Below are 20599 nucleotides of genomic sequence, written 5' to 3'. Positions count from 1 at the left end.
GCAGGGACAGCAGTTGGACTCCATGATCCTGGTGGGTCCTTCCAGCTCAGGAGACTCTATGATTACGCCCCCTGTCAGGAAGCAGCTCTGGTTTGGCACGGCCGCAGCCGGCACGAGCAGAGCTCGGTGCTCCCAGTTATCCTCCCCAACATTCCCATCTTTAAGCACCAAACGCAGCAGCCAGGCCCCAATCCCCCGCGCTGAGTTCACCTACCACGACCACCCCGTAGTGGATGTGCGCCAGGGTGAGGAAAGCGGTGAGCAGGTAGAGGAGAAGCGTTTCGCTGCTGGGCGCCAGCCCGGCCAGCACCACGGCGAGCACGGCCGCGATGGGGAGCAGCATCCAGTTGAGAGGCTGGCAGCGCGTGCTGCTCATCTGACAGACGATCAGTTGGCACTGCAGGAAGAGAATGTGGTCAGAACTCACGCCCGGAGTCGATTCTGCAAGCCCAGAGCTGTCCGGAGCGCAGAGCGGCTGGTCGCACACCTATACGTATTAATTGTCTGTGCTTACAACTACCATCACAGGCGCAATATGCAGCAAAATCACATTTGCACTAAAGCTTTAGCCCCTCAGTTTAAAGTTTATACTCCAAAAGAAGCAAGAACTCCTTCTGTATTAGCAGTTTGCCATTCACAACACAGAGGACGCATGTGTGTGTGAACACACTCAATTTAACCAGTTCTCTGGTTTCTCAAGAGTGAGAACTGCAGCACAAAATTTGCAGATCCCAAGCCCTGTCTGCTTCCCTGCTTGTTCTCTCAATCATAGCAAAAGAGAAGTTAGATTCATCTTCACATCTCCCCTCCTCACATTTGAGCTGGTCTTTTTTAATACCTGCCTCCCGAGGGTCCTGACACTTGACACTTGTCAGGGGATAAACCGGAGCAGAAAGCAAAAGCCACTTACAGAAATGTTAGCGAAGGCTGTTCCAACCATGAAGTAGAAGAGCCTGGGATGGACCTCCAGGATGTCTGTGGGGGACATGAAGATCCACGTGGTGCAGAGCAGGAAGAGCAACACTGGGGACACCAGCGGCAGCATGATCTCATACACAGAGTGGTGCTTCAAGGTGTTATTTTTATAGGCCCTGAAATGCAAAGAAATGAAAATAGATGGAGCCGCAGCCCACGCTGCTTTCAGAGAGGGCTGCAAAGTGTCATTGGCTGTTCTGCTGCAGATCATAGAATGATCTTGAGGGGCTTTTCCAACCAAAATCATCGAGTCCACTGTTCACAGAATCCCAGAATGTCAGGGGTTGAAGGGCCCTGGAAAGCTCATCCAGTGCAATCCCCCCATGGAGCAGGAACACCCAGATGAGGTTCCACAGGAAGGTGTCCAGGGGGTTGGAATGTCTGCAGAGAAGGAGACTCCACAACCTCCCTGGGCAGCCTGGGCCAGGCTCTGCCACCCTCACCCCCAACAAGTTGCTTCTCCTCTTTCAGTGGAACCTCCTGTGTTCCAGTTTGCACCCATTGCCCCTTGTCCTGTCCCTGGTTGTCACCAGAAGAGCCTGGCTCCATCCTCCTGACACTCCCCCTTTCCATCTTGATCCCCAGGAATGAGTCCCCCCTCAGTCTCCTCTTGTCCAGCTCCAGAGCCCCAGCTCCCTCAGCCTTTCCTCCCACGGGAGATGCTCCACTCCCTGCAGCATCTTGGTGGCTGCGCTGGACTCTCTCCAGCAGTTCCCTGTCCTGCTGGAACTGAGGGGCCACAACTGGACACAAGATTCCAGGTGTGGTCTCCCCAGGGCAGAGCAGAGGGGCAGGAGAACCTCTCTCAACTATGTCCTGAGACATGTCCTGAGACATGTCCTGAGAACCTCATCTCCGTCCATCCAACCCTCCAGGGCTGGTGACTCCAGCACTGCCCTGGGCAGCCTGTTCCAATGCTCCACAGCCCTCTGGGGAAGAAATTGTTCCCCACATCCAACCTCAACCTCCCCTGGCGCAAACTGAGGCTGTTTCTTTGTGGTTGTTCTCCAGGCTGAACCCCCAAGTCCCTCAGCTGCTCCCATCGCACTCATGCTCCAAATTAACAAAGCACCTGCTTGTCTGGGTTGTGACCAACAGGACAAACCCAAAAAAGCTGGAGGCCCTTCTGCAAGACCCAGCTGAGCAGCCTGCCAGCCCGCTGCTCCCAGTACACCCTGCAAACTGGGACTTTCTGGTGCATCAGAGCCACTTTACTACGCTGAAGACACTCATCTGAAAACAATTAAGGAAACCAAGTTCTCAGAGGCTTTGGAGGCTCTCACAAAGGTGCTGGTGCGGGTTGGGAAGCTTGAGGGCAGAAAACACTCACTTGTAGAAGTTGTAGAGGCTCATGGGCAGCGTCACGGTGAGCGCACAAGCTGGAAGAGAAAGAGCCGCGTTACTGCCCCGTGACACAGGGAGCCCATGACGTGCAGCCGCGGCCGGCCGGGTGTGAGCTGCATGTTACAAATAGAGCTCCGAAGCGCACCAGAAATAGCTCGGCACGTTTAAAAGTAGCTGCTCAGAACTCTTGTCCAAAGAGTTTTAATTACAAGTTAAGGTCTGCTGTAAATGAAAGACATTGCCGTTTTTAAAAGTTGCATTAATGAGCCCAGTATTATCCTTCAAACAGTTTAATTACAACATTGCCTTCAATGAGACAAGTGGCGTGGCTGCGCACAACAGAGTTTTCAGCTCTCACAATAAAGCCCATTTGCCATTTCTCCCACAGTTCTCACTGTGCAAAAAAAGTTCTTGTCATTTAACTTGACAAATGATACAAAGAGTCTTAGACTTGGAAGTTCTGGACCTCAATAGGAAACATCTGCTACACTCAAACCCCTCAGAGTCTATCGCAACCCTTTCCGTGTTTATCTGCCTTTAAGTGTTTTACCAGAGCTGCAAATATTCCTGGTTTTAATAACCCAGCTCCTATCCAAGCGCACAAGAGCAGCCAATGTAGGCACTGTGCTCTTTCATAGGGAAAAAGTGTGTTTATTATTAAAAGATGACGTTCTACAGCTACCAAAGGCAAGCTGGGAATATCCACCTGATTAAGAAAAGTGCAAGCATTACATTTAACACAACAATTCAATTCGATTTGAAATTAAGTAGTTACAATTAACGCCTAAAAAGGCAAACAGATGAAGCAAAATTAAACAGAGCAAGAACATCTGAATAAGCGTTATCACAGAATTAAGACATTTGGTTTTGTTAAAAAGGTGGAGTTTAAAAGACAGGCTTCAACATGGAGTTTCTTACCAATAATCATTGTAGTGAATAGGTCTCTATATAAGAAATTAAACAGGAAAGGTGCATACCAGGCCTCAACTCCCACAACGGCTGTCACTATGTAGACAATTGAAATGGTCTGAAAGAGAACACAGGACAAACGGGTGTGAGTGACAGCGCGGGGACGTGGGAGCACAGCAGGGCGGGGGCTGTGGGAAAGGCAGCGGGTGCTGAGCTGCACCAGGGGCAGTGCTGACCAAGGGCAGCAAGGAGAAAATCAAACCCAAAATAAAAATCCACAAACATCCCATGTTACAAGATGAGGTCTAATAAGTGCAAGAGCTGCTGAGAAGGACATAGAATCACAGGATGGTTTGGGTTGAAGGGACCGTTAAATGTCCCCCAGCCCCCCCTGCCATGAGCAGGGACATCTGCACCAGCTCAGGCTGCTCAGAGCCCCGTCCAGCCTGGCCTGGGATGTCTCCAGGGATGGTTCAGCCACCACCTCTCTGGCCAACCTGGGCCAGGCTCTCACCACCCTCAGCACAAACAATTTCTGCATCATGTCCGGCCTGAATCTCCCTCCTTTAGTTTAAAACCATCACCCCTTGTCCTCCCACAACAGACCCTGCTCAAAAGTCTGTCCCCATCTTTCTTATCAGCTCCTTTTAAGCACTGAAAGGCCGCGCTCAGGTCTCCCCGGAGCTTCTCTTCTCCAGCTGAACACCCCAACTCTCTCAGCCTGTCCCCCAGCAGAGCTGTTCCAGCCTCGGGTCATTCCTGGGGCTCCTCTGGCCCCTCTCCAGCAGGACACGAGCAGGAGCTGCTCCTTGAGCGGAAGCGAAGATGCCCTCGCACAGCTCCAACGCACGAGGTGCCTGAAGCACGGAGAGACACAAATTTTACATCACGAACTGCAGTGACCAACTCTGGAGGCTTTGTCTGGGACTCTTTCTCATCCATCTGCTGAAGCAATCCCAGGGAAAAGCTCATGAGCTTTAATAGGAGCCCTGCAGTGGGTGAAACTCGCTGTAGGGTGGCTTAGCCCCCCAGCCCCTGCCTTTCTGCAACAGGGAGAGAGCTGAAAGCATTAGGGTTAAGCAATGTTTTTGGAGAAAGGGGTCAGAGCATAGTCAGAGGGGACAAGCTACAGTCTCTTGTTACTAGCAGGGATGATTACTGCAATTAATGCAATTATTGCAGTTCCTGGCTAGGAAGGACGGCCATGAGCAGTAAAGGTGAATTGTATCATCCAGAGCTTATAAGCACAGAATCAATTTGGTCGGAAAAGCCCCTCAAGACCATCGAGTCCAACCATTCCCCACCCCTGTCCCTGCCCCATGTCCTGAGAACCTCATGTCCGTCTGTCCAACCCTCCAGGGCTGGTGACTCCAGCACTGCCCTGGGCAGCCTGTTCCAATGCCCCACAGCCCTTTGGGCAAGAAATTGTTCCTACATCCAACCTCAACCTCCCCTGGGCAACTTGAGGCCGTTTCCTCTGCTCCTGGCGCTTGTTCCTGGGGAGCAGAGCCCGACCCCCCCTGGCTCCAAGCTCCTTTCAGGCAGTTCAGAGATCAGAAGGTCTCCCCTCAGCTCCTGTTCTCCAGCTGAACCCCCCAGGTCCCTCAGCCGCTCCATCACACTTGTGCTCCAGCCCCTCACCAGCTCCGTTCCCTTCTCTCCCCTCGCTCCAGCACCTCAAGGCCTTTCTTGGCGTGAGGGGCCCAGAACTGCCCCAGGATTGGCGGTTTGGCCTCCCCAGGTCCCAGCACAGGGACGGTCACTGCCCTGGGCCTGCTGGCCACACCAGTGCTGGCACCAGCCAGGATGCTGGTGGCCTCTTGGCTACCTGGGCACACACCGGCTTGCTCCCAGTTCTGGTGGGCTCTTCAGAGCTTCGTGCAGACAAGGGAGAGATGGACACGCCGAAGGGTTCATCACTGTCAGTCCCAACATCCACTGCCTGGTTACTGTGGCACAGAGGGGCAGCTCCCCAGGAGCCTTTGCTCCAGGCACAGTGATTAATGTGCCAATTAGTTACTGTCCTTCATTCTGACACACATCCTGCTCGGCCCACAAGACACCCCAAACTTCTAGACTCGAATGCACGCACGTTGGTATAATGCAGTAAACTAATTAGAGCAATGATTTAGATGCCCAAGACCTGCATCTTAGGGCAGCAGAAGCCAGGCAGAGGAAACACAAGGCAATATCCATTCTTCAAGCCTCATTTTTTGTGGCTAGCTCACCTACAAAAGCTACTCAAAACAAAACGAAAACGCACAAACCTCCTAGGATTGAATGGGTTTTCAGCAGTCGAACTGCAGTGCCACGTGATATGTTTTTGAGCAATTTCAGCTCAAAGTCACGCAAGTCTTGGAGAGTTCCTCATCTTCCTCCTCCTCCACAACGCCTGGAGGCAGACACCCACCTCCAGCCAGCGTTGCAGTGACCCAGTTCCGAGGTTTCGGGCACGTAGCAGAGCTGCGGGCAACCCTCGGCCAGCACTACTGCACCCCGGGCATGTTACTGGTTTATTCAGGCTCTGCTGAAGCCGAGGAGCGGCCGCGGTCGGTACTTACCACCTGGCTGATGTCGTATCCCCAGGGCAGGAAGAGAATCCCTGTGTTATACTTCTCCCAGTGGGAGAGGATGAACGAAAACAAGACCACCCATAAGAGGAGGTAGAGAACGAAGACACTGACACCCGTGGAGCCCCGTCCGAAGGTGGAGTAAACCGTCACGACAAAGTACACGCAGGCCCAGCTGTCCAGGCCGTGGTCGAAGAGCTCTCCCAGGGGCGTGCTGGAGTTGGTCCGGCGAGCCTGTTTCCCATCCACGCCATCTGCGGAGAGAAAAAGGAGAAACGGGGTTTCGCTGGACACCCCCATGCACAGCGAGGGGCCAGTTTGCACTGACGAAGGGTGCAGCCAGTGAACAGCAGCTCTCACCACCTCCGTCCTCTAACGGGGAGGGCACTTCCCAGCCCTTGCTCTACTTGAAGCTGAAAAATGCAATGAAGTCTGGCGAGATTATATTTATTATTAAAACAGACCAGAGCTGCAAATATTCCTGGTTTTAATAACCCAGCTCCTATCCAAGCACACAAGAGCAGCCAATGTAGGCACTGTGCTCTTTCATAGGGGAAAAGTGTGTTTATTATTAAAAGATGACGTTCTACAGCTACCAAAGACAAGCTGGGAATATCCACCTGATTAAGAAAAGTGCAAGCGTTACATTTAACACAACAATTCAATTCGATTTGAAATTAAGTAGTTACAATTAACGCCTAAAAAGGCAAACAGATGAAGCATTTCACAAGTCATCTTCAAGTCAGCTCCAGCATCCTCCTTCCACATCAACTGCTCTGGTACAACGTCCTTTATCCACTTTGCAAAGTAGCTCCCAAAAACTGCCCCAGCAGCTCGAGCAGGATGGGATTAGTGGGTGGCAGAAGCCCAGAATCAGAGACTTCTCAGCAGGCTCAGATAGGAGGTGCAGCCGCAGCACGAACAGACGACAGACACAAACCCCTCAATCCGCTGAAGTCTTACCTAACGTGTAGGCCATGAAGTTGAGCAGACCCACAATGATCCACACTCCGCTCGGAACGTGCTGGTGATCGGGAGCTGCGGAGATCAGAAAGACCCAAGTCAGGACAGCTCAGTACGGGCTTTCCACGGGTTTATTTTGGCACAAGAGGCGCAGCAACACGGTCCAGAGCTCACCGAGACAAAGCACCTACACAACTCAGTGAAATTGAGACGTTAGCTTAGCTGTCTGCAACTCGGGGAGCCCAAGGGTGCATCTGGAAATAGAGGGAAGAGGCACAGCTTGTTGGCAGCAGCCTCCCAGGAGCCCATGGAGATCTGCGGGGAACAGCGATTCTGTGAAATCACAGAACACCAGGTTGGAAGGGACCTCAAGGATCGTCTGGTCCAACTTTTCTCGGTAAAGCCTGGTCTAGCCAAGCTGGCCCAGCACCCTGTCCAGCTGAATTTTCAATGTGTCCGATGCTGGGGAACCCACCGCTTCCCTGGGGAGATTATTCCAATGGCTGATTGCTCTCAATGTGAAAATGTCGCCTCCGGTTTCCTTGCAGCAGCACCACGGTGCCTTTCCCGTGACAAATGGATAGTATCACCTCTACGAAACCACCCAAGGAGGGCGGAAGGCACAAGCTTCTGCAGGACAGCACGGTGAAAGGTTGTCTTTCCAAACAGGACACGTGTAACACGTATGAAAAAGGGTCCCAGAGCACAGCCCAAGTTTCTGGACATCTGATGTTCTGGGGGTTCTCCCACTGAGCTTCCTTCCCTGACCTGCCACTGTCAGCTTTTCTTCCTTCAGCTCAGGGACCAAGCCCCAGTTTAAACCTTAGCTAACAGCCACGGATGCCACCCGAGCTTTTGAAAGCCTGGCATATTAAAAACCAACCCTTGTCTGCCTACTGATAAAGGCAACCCCAAGAAACTGGGATTTCTCCCACTTAACTGTGTTTTGACGATAGGCCCAGTTTTAGAAGATCTAGAACTCTGAGCAACCTGAACTAAACATGGCAGGGGGAGAAAGAGGAAAATATGGAGACGAAACTATTGATAAGCGATGGATGTTCTCATGCTGTATTAATGTTTTTCTTGGGACACCCCCATGGGGAAGGGGACACAACTGAATTGTGGGATTCATGAACAGACGAACATGGGTCCTGTTAGAAAGTTCCAAGCTGTGCACATCCTTATGCAGAACGGTGAAAGGATTTTTGCCTTTGTTAGTCTGAATGTGGTGCTGGCAGGTTGTTTGCAAAAGGGCAATTAGCTGGGATGCAAAGAACAAGGCTCCACCTGCTGACTGCAGCGAAACAGAGTTTCCCACATAACCCCACCTGGTTTTAAAATGAGAGCACTGGGTTCTTGTCTGCTCTGTAGGCAGAGATGATTCCTACTCAAGATTCCAGCCTTTTCCTCCTCTCTCATGTTTGGACAAGTCCTTATTGTGAAGCCCAGCGAGTTCGGCCCCTCTAAACTGTCCCTCCTATGGCACAGCCACCTGCCTCTGGGAAGGCCCGGACTAAAATCTTATCAATAAGCACCAGAAGTCACAGCAGAGGAGGCGACAGATGTCACCACTCTGATGCTTCACATCCAAACAGACCAGGCAGCCTTACCAGAAGCATAAAAGTCAGGGTCGAAGTATGCCATGAGGAAGAAGTTGAAGACAAGCAGCAGGAAGCCAGAAAACGTTATCAAATTTGGGGCCAGCCAGGTAGGGAAGATCTATGGGAAAGCAGCAAAAGAACACAGGAACTCGTTAAAACATGTAATAAGGGCCACGTGCTGGTCCCAGCCGCGGCAGAGCCCTGGTTAGAGCCGGCTGGGCGGCAGGAAGCTTTAGGCCGGGATGCGGTGAGCTCGGGGCGGGCAGCACCCCCTGTCATTAGTCGCACCACAGACAAGCAGGGCTTTTCAGCTGAAGGTTTGGAGAGAAGGTTTTGTGGTGCCGGGAGTTCTGCTGTCCCACTCGGGGCAGGGAGAGGTCTCACCTTCACTACCGTGTTCCAGAAGGGATGCATGACGTACAGAGACAGGGGGTTGCTGTCCACGGCGCTGTACTGCAAAAACAAGGGAAAAAACCAAAAAGCAACAGTTAGGGCTCCAGCAACACTTGTAAAAAGCCAGAAATCCTCAATATTGAGCTTTCCCTGAGGACACTTGCTACTTGAGTCTTGGTGCTGCAAGAATCCCAGAATGTCGGGGGCTGAAGGGCCCTGGAAAGCTCATCCAGTGCAATCCCCCCATGGAGCAGGAACACCCAGCTGAGGTTCCACAGGAAGGTGTCCAGGCGGGTTGGAATGTCTGCACAGAAGGAGACTCCACAACCCCCTGGGCAGCCTGGGCCAGGCTCTGCCACCCTCACACTCTGCTCAGGGATGGACTCTCACCAGGGACGGTGTTAAACAGCCCAAAAAGCGCCAGGAGCTCCAGCGACACAAGAAGAACGAGCAGCGTGTCCATCGCAGCGGTTCTTGGGAGGTGGGGAGAGACTTGAGGACACACTTTTGCAGCCAGCACTCCCCACAGAGGCCACACCGCTGGCCTGGTGGCACTCTGCACAAGCAGAGAAGTGACAGCCCCAAGCACCACGGGACCGACCCACCAAGGACTCAGGCAGGGACGTGTTGCTCAGGCAATGTGGAGAGTCCTGCCCCACAAGAGGAGCAGGGTGAGAGACCTTCTCAGCTCAGCACCCAAGGGAGCTCCATGATGGCGAGGAGCTCCTGTGGTGGGGCGCTCACCACGGGAGGCTGTTCTGTGGCAGACACGGTGCTACCGTGACCTCCATGGGACACATTCCTGTGCTGGCAGCTCTGAGCGACCCGGACACAACCAGTGAGGGAGCCCAGAGGTCCTGCAAAGAGCTGGTGGGCTTCAGATGGCACCTATCGCTGACTCACCCATCTCCAGTCACTTGGAAGAGACCTTCTCGTCCCAGAAAGAAACCAGATATTCATGAGCAAGGTCTTCAACCACCTCCCTTGTCCTGCAGATGCTCCAAAACACCACACACGCCAACATGCAGCCCCAAGTATCTCCAAATCCCACATATCCCAACGCAGTTTCAGGCACGGAGGGTCTTTGGGCACTAAGAAGAGATACAGAGGCCCCAGCTTCCCAGTGCAGCCCCAGGTGACCTGGGCTGGATTGTGGGGACAGAGATGGGGGCCAGCAAGGGAACAAAGTGATCGGAGCAGAACAGGCAACGGATTTCACTGTTTGCAGGTAGGATCCACGACACTTTCAAATTCTTCAGGCTAGAGTAGAGCAGTTTGAAGCAGCTGCCCGCTGACTTAGGGAAGGATCAGCATCTTGCTCCGTGAGCTGGAGTCTGTGTTTCCAAAGGGGGGGATTGGTGGTGAACACGAGGAGGCCTGTGGGTGCCCACGTGGGATGGGGTCGGAGGGCTCATCAGAAAGGCTCCTCTCCTTCAGGAGCTGCGATTGCTGCAGAGGCAGCTGCTGCTCTTGGGACATGGGGAGGAAGAGCTCTTACCCCTCACCCCAACGCTTTGAGATCATGGAGAGGTTGGAGAAATTAAAAGAAAAAAAACCCAAAGACCAAATCATGAAACAGTTTCTAGATAGAAAGTTAAAGTTTGACATCCTTTGGCTCTCAAGAGCACCATGAACTGTTATCTGCCCTTCCTAGCAAAGATCACCTCGGCTAAAGTCCTCGTCCCCACGTAACACGTTGATAAGAATTCCAAGAAAAGCTTCATAGGTTACAGAACTGCTCAGGTGACGTGCCCGGTGCCAAGCAGGGCAGCACCCACCCCCCAGGCGATGAACCCGGGGCTGGGTCAACACCCATTGAGTCCCAGCACCGGCGTCCGCCACATCCCACGCCAGCCTAACCCCAGGGGCAAGGCTGGGAGCAGCGCCATGGAGAGCAAATCACAGCCACGCACTCCGCACCGCCACGGACACACTGTGCGCCCCTCGAGAGAAGGGGGTTTGGTTGGTAAGGGAAACCCATCAGCAGAGAGCAGCTGCGGGTCCCATCCCACGGCCTTGAACGAGCCACCGTCTCCGCACCCACGGCTTGTTCCTCTCCCCGTGCTCCTCTCCTCGGCTGGAAACCCTGGAAGGGAAGGGGACAGCCTGCCCGTTTCAAAATCTGGGAAGAAAGAGGTGGGATCGTAGAATCATAGAAGAGTTTGGGTGGGGAGTGACCTTCAAAGCCCATTTATTCCAAGCCCCTGCTATGAGCAGGGACACCTTCACCCAGATGACATAAAAATGGGGGCAGCTGTTGACACTGTGGAGGGCAGAGAGGCCCTGCAGAGGGATCTGGACAAACTGGAGACCTGGGCAATCGCCAACTGCATGAAGTTCAGCAAGAGCAAGTGCTGGATTTTGCACCTGGGACACGGCAACCCCGGCTGTACAGACAGACGGGGGGACGAGATGCTGGAGAGCAGCTCTGCAAAGAGAGATCTGGGGGTTCTGGTCGATGGCCAGTTGAACATGAGCCACCAGTGTCCCTGGAGCCAAGAGGGCCCCGTGTCCTGGTGCACCCAGCACAGCACGGCCAGCCGGGCAGGGGGGATCGTCCCGCTCTGCTCTGCGCTGGGGCGGCCTCACCTGCAGCATTCACTGTGTGCAGGGCTGGGGACACAGGAGAAAAGGAGACAAAGCTGCTGGACAGTGTCCAGAAGAGGCTGCCAAGTTGGTGCAGGGTTTGGAGGGGAAGCCGTGTGAGCAGCGGCTGCAGTCCCTGGGTTTGTTCAGCTGGAGCAGAGCAGAGTGAGGGCAGAGCTCATGGGCTGCAGGTTCCTCAGCAGGAGCAGGAGGGGCAGGCTGAGCTCTGCTCTGTGACAGTGACAGAGCCCAGGGAACGGCAGGAGATGTGCCAGGGAGGGGCAGTGGGACATGAGGAAAAGGTTCTTCCCCAGAGGTGCTGGACACTGAACAGGCTCCCCAGGGAGGTGTCACGGCCCCAACCTGACAGTGTTCAACAAGAGACTGGACAACGTCCTCAGACACACGGGGTGACCTGTGGGGTGTCCTGTGCAGGGACAGCAGTTGGACTCCATGATCCTGGTGGGTCCTTCCAGCTCAGGACATTCTGTGATTCTATGAGATCAGGTTGCTCAGAGCCCCGTCCAGCCTGGCCTGGGATGTCTCCAGGGATGGTTCAGCCACCACCTCTCACCACACTCAGTGCAAATAATTTCTGCATCATGTCCAGCCTGAATCTCCCCTGTTTTAGTTTAAAAGCATCGTTGTTGTTGGCTCATGTCCAATGTCTCACCCCAGCACCCCAAGTCCTTCTCCTGGGGCTGCTCCCCATCCCTGCATCCCCAGCCTGGACCGACACCGGGGTTGCCCCGACCCAGGTGCAGGACCTTGCCCTTGGCCTTGTTGACCCTCATGATGTTCACATGGCCCCACTGCTCCAGCTTGTCCAGGTCCCTCTGGGTGGATCCCGTCCCTCAGCTGTGTCCCCTGCACCACTCAGCTTGGTGGCACCTGCAGATTTGCTGAGGATGCACTCGATCCCACTGCGTCACTGATGAAGATATTAAATAGCACTGGGAAAGGGCAAAGCAACACCTCACAAGGCAGTTGCCAGCGCAAAGAAGGACCAGTGGTTCTCACAGGGCTCTGACACACAGGTTAAGAGCTCACAGCATTTGTTCCCCAGTGAATCCCATCCCTGGCGAACACTCCTGTACGTCCAGCAGCCCCTCCCCTCCGTCTCGCTGCGGCTCCCGTCCACGCCACCGAGCCCGTAGGAGCTGCAGAGCAAGTGGTAACAAAACCTGCAGCTCGCTGCCGTACCGAGGCGAGGTTTAAGCCTCCAGGAATTTCCATCCCAGCTTAAAGCAGTTTTGGAGGACAGAATTCCAAACGCTTTACAAGATAATAGGATTTAAACCACTGGTTAGGCAAGGAGGAGAGTGGGAGGCTGATTAAATCTCATTATCCCCAAAACAGCCGGATCGAGCAAACAGACGCAGCGTTTGCAGCAAGGCAGGGGAATTGCTCTGGTGTCTCTATGCTTGTGTTCGGAGGTACCTCGGGGAAGCTTCCCCAGGCCCATATCCCGGGAAGCTTTCCCCCTCTCCCCAGCGTTTGGGGATAATAGTCAAAAAGCAGCTTTTCCCCATGGCCACGCATGTTCCACCTTGTTCGCAGGACTCAAAGACCTGGGAAGGAGACGTTTCTCAAGGGGGAAAGCAGCTGTTTTGCAGAGCTTTGCTGATACAACCACCCCGGTCTCAGCCCGTGTCCTGGAGGGAGGGAGGTGCATGGGTGCTCTGCCCACTCAGGGGACACCAAGAGAGCAAAGGGACGGAGCTGGGGCTGGGCTGGTGTCACCCTAAGGGACAGTGCTCCCGGCAGCCAGGACAAGGCCACCTCCAGAACAGCAGCGACCTGGCGGGCACCTCCTGCAGCACACGGGTGATGGGAGCAACAGGGGAGCCGGGGGCTCAGCCTGGAGAACTGGAGCTGAGGGGAGACAGGGACACAAAGAAACCGCCTCAAGTTGCGCCAGGGGAGGTTGAGGTTGGATGTGGGGAACAACTTCTTCCCCAAAGGGCTGTGGGGCATTGGAACAGGCTGCCCAGGGCAGTGCTGGAGTCACCAGCCCTGGAGGGCTGGACAGACGGACATGAGGTTCTCAGGACATGGGGCAGGGACAGGGGTGGGTTATGGTTGGATTCAATGAGCCTGAGGGTCTTTTCCAACCAAAATGATTCTGTGATCTGGCTGTTCACACACACTTGCATGTCGGAGCAAAGCTGAGAAAACAGCCCAACTGTCCCCAGGAGCACCAGGCTGAGGCTTGGGGCTCGTACCCCCCAAACTCGCTGCTGTTGCTCTGATGAAACGCTCCTGAGGCCACAAACCCCGTGGTGTTTAACTCACCACACTCAGCACCACCGCCAGAATTCACCCACCTCATCCTCACGGCAAATTAGCATCACCTTTTCAATTTGGATCCCTATGCACCGGTCTAGTGACTCACATATGTGACTATTATCCTTCTCCAAGTCATCTTTCTATCACAGTCCATGAATAGCACCAGCTAGGAGTCCTGATTTCTCCCTCATCTCCAGGGAGATAAGGTCAACCGAAAAGTGCTAATGCACAGAAGGAGTTTTGTACTCCCCAGAAGCTGCTTCTCAAAGCAGACAGGCATTTGTAAGGACCCTGCTCTAAAATAGCACCGTGCATGTGGATGTCGCTTCTCTTTATGATCGCAGGAAAGAGCCAGCCCAGCCCAGCCAGTCCCCTCGGGATTTGGTTTTAAACTTCTTAAGAAAAGAACAGAGCAAATGGCTCATACAGCTTAAAAACAACATTAATCATGCAACCAGGACATCTCCGGAAGATCCAATTATGTGTCCAAGGAGGAAAAGCAATACAGATTTACAGCCCAGATTCTACCAACAGCCGTCCTGTCCAGAAAAACAACGTCGCTTTTATGTAATCCGGTCACCAGGAGCCAGCGGCAGATCAAACATTGTCACCCGGTGTCACACCTGAATGGATCCGGGGCGGGCTGGGGAGGACAGAGGTGGTGGCACAGCCGGGGACAGCAGCCAAAGATGCCTTTGGACACCCTATTTTGCTCGTGGACACCCCGGCGAGCTCCACGAGCCCCATCGCTCAGCGCCCGCACCGGCAGCGGGAGCAGAGGGAGCTCGGCACAGCAGCTCCGCCACGTCCATACGGCTGTTTCCTATAAATCTCCTTAAGCATGGCAAGGGCACAAGGCTAAGAACCTTCTCCCAGCAGGCTCGAGATAAGCCAGGAGGCAGCGAACTCAACAAACCCCCGTCCACGTAGCTGAGCGCAGCCGTGCCAGTGCAAACAAGTCACGCTTGCACTATGCCCACGATGTGTCGATGCCGAAGCCACATCGGGCTTTAATGGTACTTATTAACTCCAGGTGTGTTTGTCTTTTCTAAGGTCGTTTCTCGGCTGGCACAAGAAGGGAGCGCGTTGGCAGCGGCAAACCCGCAGGCACCGCGGGGTCAGGCTCCCGTCTGCTCCTGTTCTTCACCATGCAGCTTTTAGACATTTAGCAATTACAGGCGCATCAAAACATGGCCCGTAGGGGACCTGGCAAGCTCAGAGCCCGCTCCTCCAAGAGCAGACACCGCGCTGAGCACAAGGCTCCTTCCTGCTCCCCGGGCCCCACAGAGCGTGGAAATTCATTTGAAAACCAGATTTCTGCCCTGCCGACGCTCTCACGTGTTCAGACCCTCGGCTCTCGCTCTACCAGCTGGGGGATCGTTCCTGCCTTCTGCAAACACGGACGTGGGGTCACCCCTCCAGTAAAGCCCACGGTGATGAGTGCTGGGGAGAGGCTCGCTCTTCCTTCTAATCATAGAGTCGCTTTGGCTGGAAAAGACCTTTAAGATCATCGAGCAACCATAAATCCACCCCGGCACTGCCCCATGTCCTGAGAACCTCATCTGTCTGTCCAACCCTGCAGGGCTGGTGATTCCAGCACTGCCCTGGGCAGCCTGTTCCAATGCCCCACAGCCCTTTGGGGAAGAAATTGTTCCCCACGGTTCTGGAGGCACAGGACATGTTTGGGACCACAGCCGTGGTGACTGAGGAGTGTGCAGAAACGGCCCCACTCCAGGAGGAGGAATTGGCTACAGGGAGAGCAATGCTCATGGGGACAACAGCTTGACCTCAGAGCTGAGGTAGCACAGAGGGACAGAACAAGGACACTTGGATGCAAAACATCAGCAAACAGCCCAGACCGAGCTGACACGCAGCATGTTTGCAAACAGCCTGACCCAGCCCCTCCATGGGCCAGATCTGCTCCGCAGCACAGCAGCCCATAAAAGAATCATTTAATAGTTTGGGTGGGAAGGAAGGGATCTTCCCAGCTCCCCGGTGCCCCCCCTGCCATGAGCAGGGACATCTGCACCAGCTCAGGTTGCTCAGAGCCCCGTCCAGCCTGGCCTGGGATGTCTCCAGGCATGGTTCAGCCACCACCTCTCTGGCCAACCTGGGCCAGGCTCTCACCACCCTCAGCACAAACAATTTCTGCATCATGTCCGGCCTGAATCTCCCTCCTTTGGTTTAAAACCATCACCCCTTGCCCTGTCACAATAGGCCCTGCTCAAAAGTCTGTCCCCATCTTTCTTACAGGCCCCTTTTAAGTCTGGAAAGGCCGTGCTAAGGTCTCCCCCGAGCTCCTCCAGCTGAACACCCCAACTCTCAGCCTGTCCCCAGCAGAGCTGCTCCAAGGACCTGCCCGTGGTCACCCCAGGAATCCACCTCACAAAGACCCGCCCAACAGGGAGCCCACGCTCCAGTCGATCCTCGGCTGCCCGAGCTGCTCTGTGCCAGCCCCTGAACGAGCAGCCGGCCCCACCACCCTGCTCCTGATGCCAACCCCGTCCCGTCATCGTGCTGGTGGGGGAAAATCATTTCCCTGTGGATATGCAACGTGGAGCAACACTTGGTGTTGATGGCAGGCTCCAGCGAGCGGCCTGCCAGCTCCGGCTGCATCCAGGAGCTCTCCCTCTGTTTGGGAGCATTAAATAGCCATGAATATGGGTCACCACCACTTCTGCTACAGTCCGAGGTGATCGGCTGCGGAACGGACACACAGATGGTGAGTACAGGAGTGGGAAAGATGAACCTTCAGGGAGCCGAGGCAGGGATGCGGTTAGAGAAGCAGCCGTGGAGTGGGAAGCGAGGGATCGGAGCAACCACTCTGGGGAGGAAGAAGAGGCAGGAGCCAAAATGCACAAACAGGAAACCCGTTACAATAACACCGTGACAGCCGAAAGACTTTCCTGCTGGTTTGGACTGCAAAACAAAGGGCTGGAGTACCTGAAGGGGGGTCAGGCTGGTTTTGTGATCCTGCTCCTGGTGCCCGAGGAGAACAGAAAGGAGCAGGGTGAAACGGCAGGAGCCACTCGCCACCCCTGGGCACACTTCAGCACCCACCCTGTGCCCCCCGAGGGCATTCAGGCCAAAAGACCACCCCAAAACTCTGTTTCTGCTGGTGATTTATCCTCTCCAGGGAGCTGCAGACACTCACAGGACCACAGCCCCGCTCTCCCCTCCAGAGGACGCGATCACGGCAGAACTGGGTCGAATCCAGCACAGAGCTGGGTTTGATGCCAACCCGCCAAGCAGGGGAACACACAAGTCAGTGCAAGAGAAGAGAATTCATTACAATCCCTAGGAAAAAATAAATCAACTTGAATTTCTAAGTATACGTATCAAAGGAAAGCACAAGCTCATGCATATCGGGAGCCGATCGCAGACGAACGAGGCGCTGCTGGGAGGGAGGGGGAAGACGACCAAGTTTCAACAGAACCTATGCGACGGGCACAAACAAAACAGTTGTTTTCCAAAGCACATAACCCCCTATAGCACATAACCCCCTATAGCACATAACCCCCTATAGCACATAACCCCCTATAGCACATAACCCTCTGCCTCTCCATATCCCTCATCCTGCCTCATCCGCAAAGAGGAAACTCACAATTAACAGAAAAAAAGCTGCATTGCTTTGCAAGCCCTGACACCCCGAATTGTGCAAGACTTGAAGCACAGCACGTCAGGTCAATTCTACGAGCCCTGATAACGTGGCCATTTCCCGAGCCAGCTATGGAAAGTGATACTTCAATTTCCACAACGCTCTCCGCTTCTCTTCCAAACAGTCCCAACAGCCAAACACTTGCTGCTAATTAGTAAAGAGTGACTTTTATGATGAAGTTCATTGTAGCCAAGACTCAACACGCACCAATAGACATGGCAGTAGACTCTCAGAGCAATTAAAGAGACCCAAGACGGACTGACAAGCAGCCTGAGGTATTTTGAAGCGACTGCTTCGTGCACCTCGTGACACTGGGCGAGCACTGGAGGCAGAGCCGCGACACGGCTCCCCCAGCTCGTGGAAACGGCCCAAACAGCCAAATACCCCCACACGCTTATCAGTGTCACCCACCTCAGCTGCTCCTTCCTTCCACATCCCTCCGCTCATTTGTTTGGGCACCAGCTCTGTGCCAATGGTGCCAATGGAGACGGAGCGCTCTACGGAAGGTGTGGGACACCTATACAACCAGCGCAGCAGGCTCCAAAGAGGAAGGTGTGTGCAAAGATCTACCAGATATCCAAAGCAAAAACACAGAGTAAATAACAGACTTTTTCCTTTCCAAAGGGAATCTGGAGAGCCAAAGGTGCTGAGCAGCTCTGCATTCCCAGCGCTCCATTGCGCTCACACCCACGAGAGAGGCACCTGGGTTCAGCTGATGGGACAGGAACCTTCTGCTTCAGGTGGGGCCGAGGATGCGGAGGGATCTTGTGTCCTTCACCTGCACGGCAAGAGAAGAGCTGGGAGGGTTCCCGCTGCGGGACAGGACAAGGTACCCGCTCACCACACATGCAAGCTGCCCAATTCACACCCTGAAGGGTAAGGACCGCAAAAACAACCCAGAGAAACACAGTGTGGAGCCAAACAGCTCCGCTCCCAGGAAGGAAGGGGCAGACAGGGGGTTTGCAGCAGCACAAGCATCACCCCACGAGCATCAAAAAAGCACCCGGAGAAGAGCAGCCCCGGCCCGACAGCTGCGCCGCTGCACCCGCTGTTTGCAGCCAAGTCCCCAAGAGAGTCTCCTTCTCATACCAAAACCCACAGAGGTTTGAGGTTCCTTCCCGGAAACCCTGCAGGACCCGCTGCAGAGTGGAACAGCAGCAGGTTCCCGACCACAAAAGGCTTCATCACCGCCCTGTGTGGCTGAAAACAGAGAGTCTGGGAATCCCCCACTGAAACAAGGTTCAGTATCTTTGATTCCCCGTAGAGCAAAGGTCACCGCTCAGAAACCAGACCTGTGGCAGCAGCAAACAGCACCCCGAGATCCAGCAGCTGTTTCAGGATTGTTGGAGATGATGAGATGTAAATGCACACAGATTAGGTCCTGGGAGTGGGATTAGCTCATCACTCACCAAAACCTTACAACCCACATCAGGAGTGTCTCTGGAAAGCAAGACAAATCCCTTACCCTCGTTTCATTGCTTAGCACACACACAAGTTCAGCCAAAGCTCATGAATCAGGTTGTTTCTAGTTCATTATAAGAGCTGCTGCTGTCTCCTCCAACCATGGCAGATTTTGCAAGGGACACACTAAGCTGGGCAGAGGTTCAAACCCCTGAATTTCACTGCGGAGTGGGAGAAGAAAGAAGAAAAACACCTCTGACTTTTGCGGCTGCTCATGTGAAGTGTCACGAAGTCCAGGAGGACTTGTGGAGTTCCTCAGAGCATCCTCTGCAACACAGTGCGGCCGAGTGGCACCTTGGGAAGCTGTGGCTGTTGAAAGGCTCAGAGCAATTTAAAGAGTCCCTGGGGAAGGAGTTAAGTGATTCAGGAACAGGGCTCAACAGCTTCTCCTCCTCCACAGCCTACCTGCTCAGGACTCTGCAGAAGACAAGTTGTTACTCTGGGGACAAGAGTGGCCTTTGAATCACTGTGGCCTCAAGCCTCCCATCACATCGCTGGCATCCCAAAGCCTTCCCTTTCTGCTGCTCTCCCGGTTTTGTTGTTGTTCCACCGGTCTGAACCGCCACTTTACGTCTCTGCTCGGCAAAGCAAACCCTGCAGAGATCTCTTTAGGGCTGTAAAATCCTGCCGGGGCAGCCTGCAGCCATCTGCTTCCCGCAGCGCAGCAGCTGCACGCTGCTCTCCGTGCTGCTTCGAGCCTGAGGCAAGAGGATTTCTCGAGGCTGGTGGAAGGGAACAGCAAGCTCTTCTTCAGGGTAGAGAGGACAGCACGTGGGACCGGCTTAAGGGACCTCGAAAGCCTGTTCAATCAACAGGTGAAGCGTGATACACGCCTGACTCGTGGAGCTGCGGCGCCTGGCAGGTTCACTGCTGGTGCTGGCTTGGGCTGCTGACAGCCCAGAGATCAGGGACAAGGCTGCAGGGAAGGGAGAAGAGCATCTGGGAGGAGAGGACTTGGCACAAAACAGAAGAAATCCCTTAGGCTAGACGCCCAGCTCTTCGGGGCACTGAGCACACCGGCTCTCCCCAGCTACGGGCTCGCCTGACACTGCGGGAGAACCTGGCCCAATGTTCCTGCAAAGCCAGCGGCTGCAGTGACCCTGACCAGGAGATCGCTGTACGTCGAGGAGTCAGTGACCCTGAGATCGGGTCCAACCCTTCACCTCACACTGCCAAGGCCACCTCTAGCCCACGTCCCCCAGAACCTCATCTCGGGTCTGTTCAACCCTCAGACACACGGTGTGAACTGTGGGGTGTCCTGTGCAGGGACACGAGTTGGACTCCATGATCCTGGTGGGTCCTTCCAGCCCAGGACACTCTGTCATTCTAAGATAACCCCTCCAGGGCTGGTGACTCCAGCACTGCCCTGGGCAGCCTGTTCCAATGCCCCACAGCCCTTTGGGGAAGAAATTGTTCCCCAGATGCAACCTCAACCTCGCCTGGCACAACCTGAGGTCACTTCCCCTTGTCCTATTGTTTGTTACTTGGGAAAAGAGAAGTGCAGCAAGAAGCCCTTAAGAACATCCTTTCCATCTGACACCAGAAATGACAAATAGAGTTGTTTTCCTGCAAGAAAATCCTATAATAGCTTGAATGACTAAAAAGTGGGAAATACCTTCTACAGACAGGGCCTGTACATGGACTGACACCCCATTTGATGTGTCACCACTTGCTATTCCTGCCATCTAAAAGACATGCAATATTATCTATACTATTCTCTCCTTATAGTGTTAGCTCTAATAAATAGCATTTTAAACGGCATCTTGCAGAACCCAAATATCTTTCTTATTGGCATAATGGACCAGCATCTCCTAGTGCAAAAATCTCTGCTACGGATGAACCCACCACAG

At 54.1% G+C, this 20599-nt stretch overlaps 1 protein-coding gene across 2 annotated transcripts in view; it reads right to left on the bottom strand.

Moving 5' to 3' along the window:
- Positions 1 to 20599, bottom strand: part of SELENOI (selenoprotein I) — a gene marked incomplete at its 3' end in the record, with an annotated part of 33293 nt that overhangs the window by 6949 nt on the left and 5745 nt on the right. For both annotated transcript variants that reach the window (XM_082047974.1, XM_082047975.1), the window contains exons 2-9: positions 8747 to 8815; positions 8372 to 8480; positions 6762 to 6836; positions 5790 to 6052; positions 3238 to 3346; positions 2306 to 2354; positions 911 to 1091; positions 215 to 397 (exon numbers count right to left, since the gene is read on the bottom strand). In XM_082047974.1, the coding sequence (XP_081904100.1) occupies positions 215 to 397; positions 911 to 1091; positions 2306 to 2354; positions 3238 to 3346; positions 5790 to 6052; positions 6762 to 6836; positions 8372 to 8480; positions 8747 to 8815 (1038 nt within the window). The remainder of the gene's footprint in view (positions 1 to 214; positions 398 to 910; positions 1092 to 2305; positions 2355 to 3237; positions 3347 to 5789; positions 6053 to 6761; positions 6837 to 8371; positions 8481 to 8746; positions 8816 to 20599) is intronic.

This window comes from Streptopelia decaocto (assembly GCF_964273445.1).
Source record: "Streptopelia decaocto genome assembly, chromosome: 3".
In the NCBI taxonomy this organism is placed as follows: Eukaryota; Metazoa; Chordata; class Aves; order Columbiformes; family Columbidae; genus Streptopelia; species Streptopelia decaocto.
Note: the sequence above shows the minus strand (reverse complement) of the source record. Positions and strands in the feature narration are given on the sequence as shown.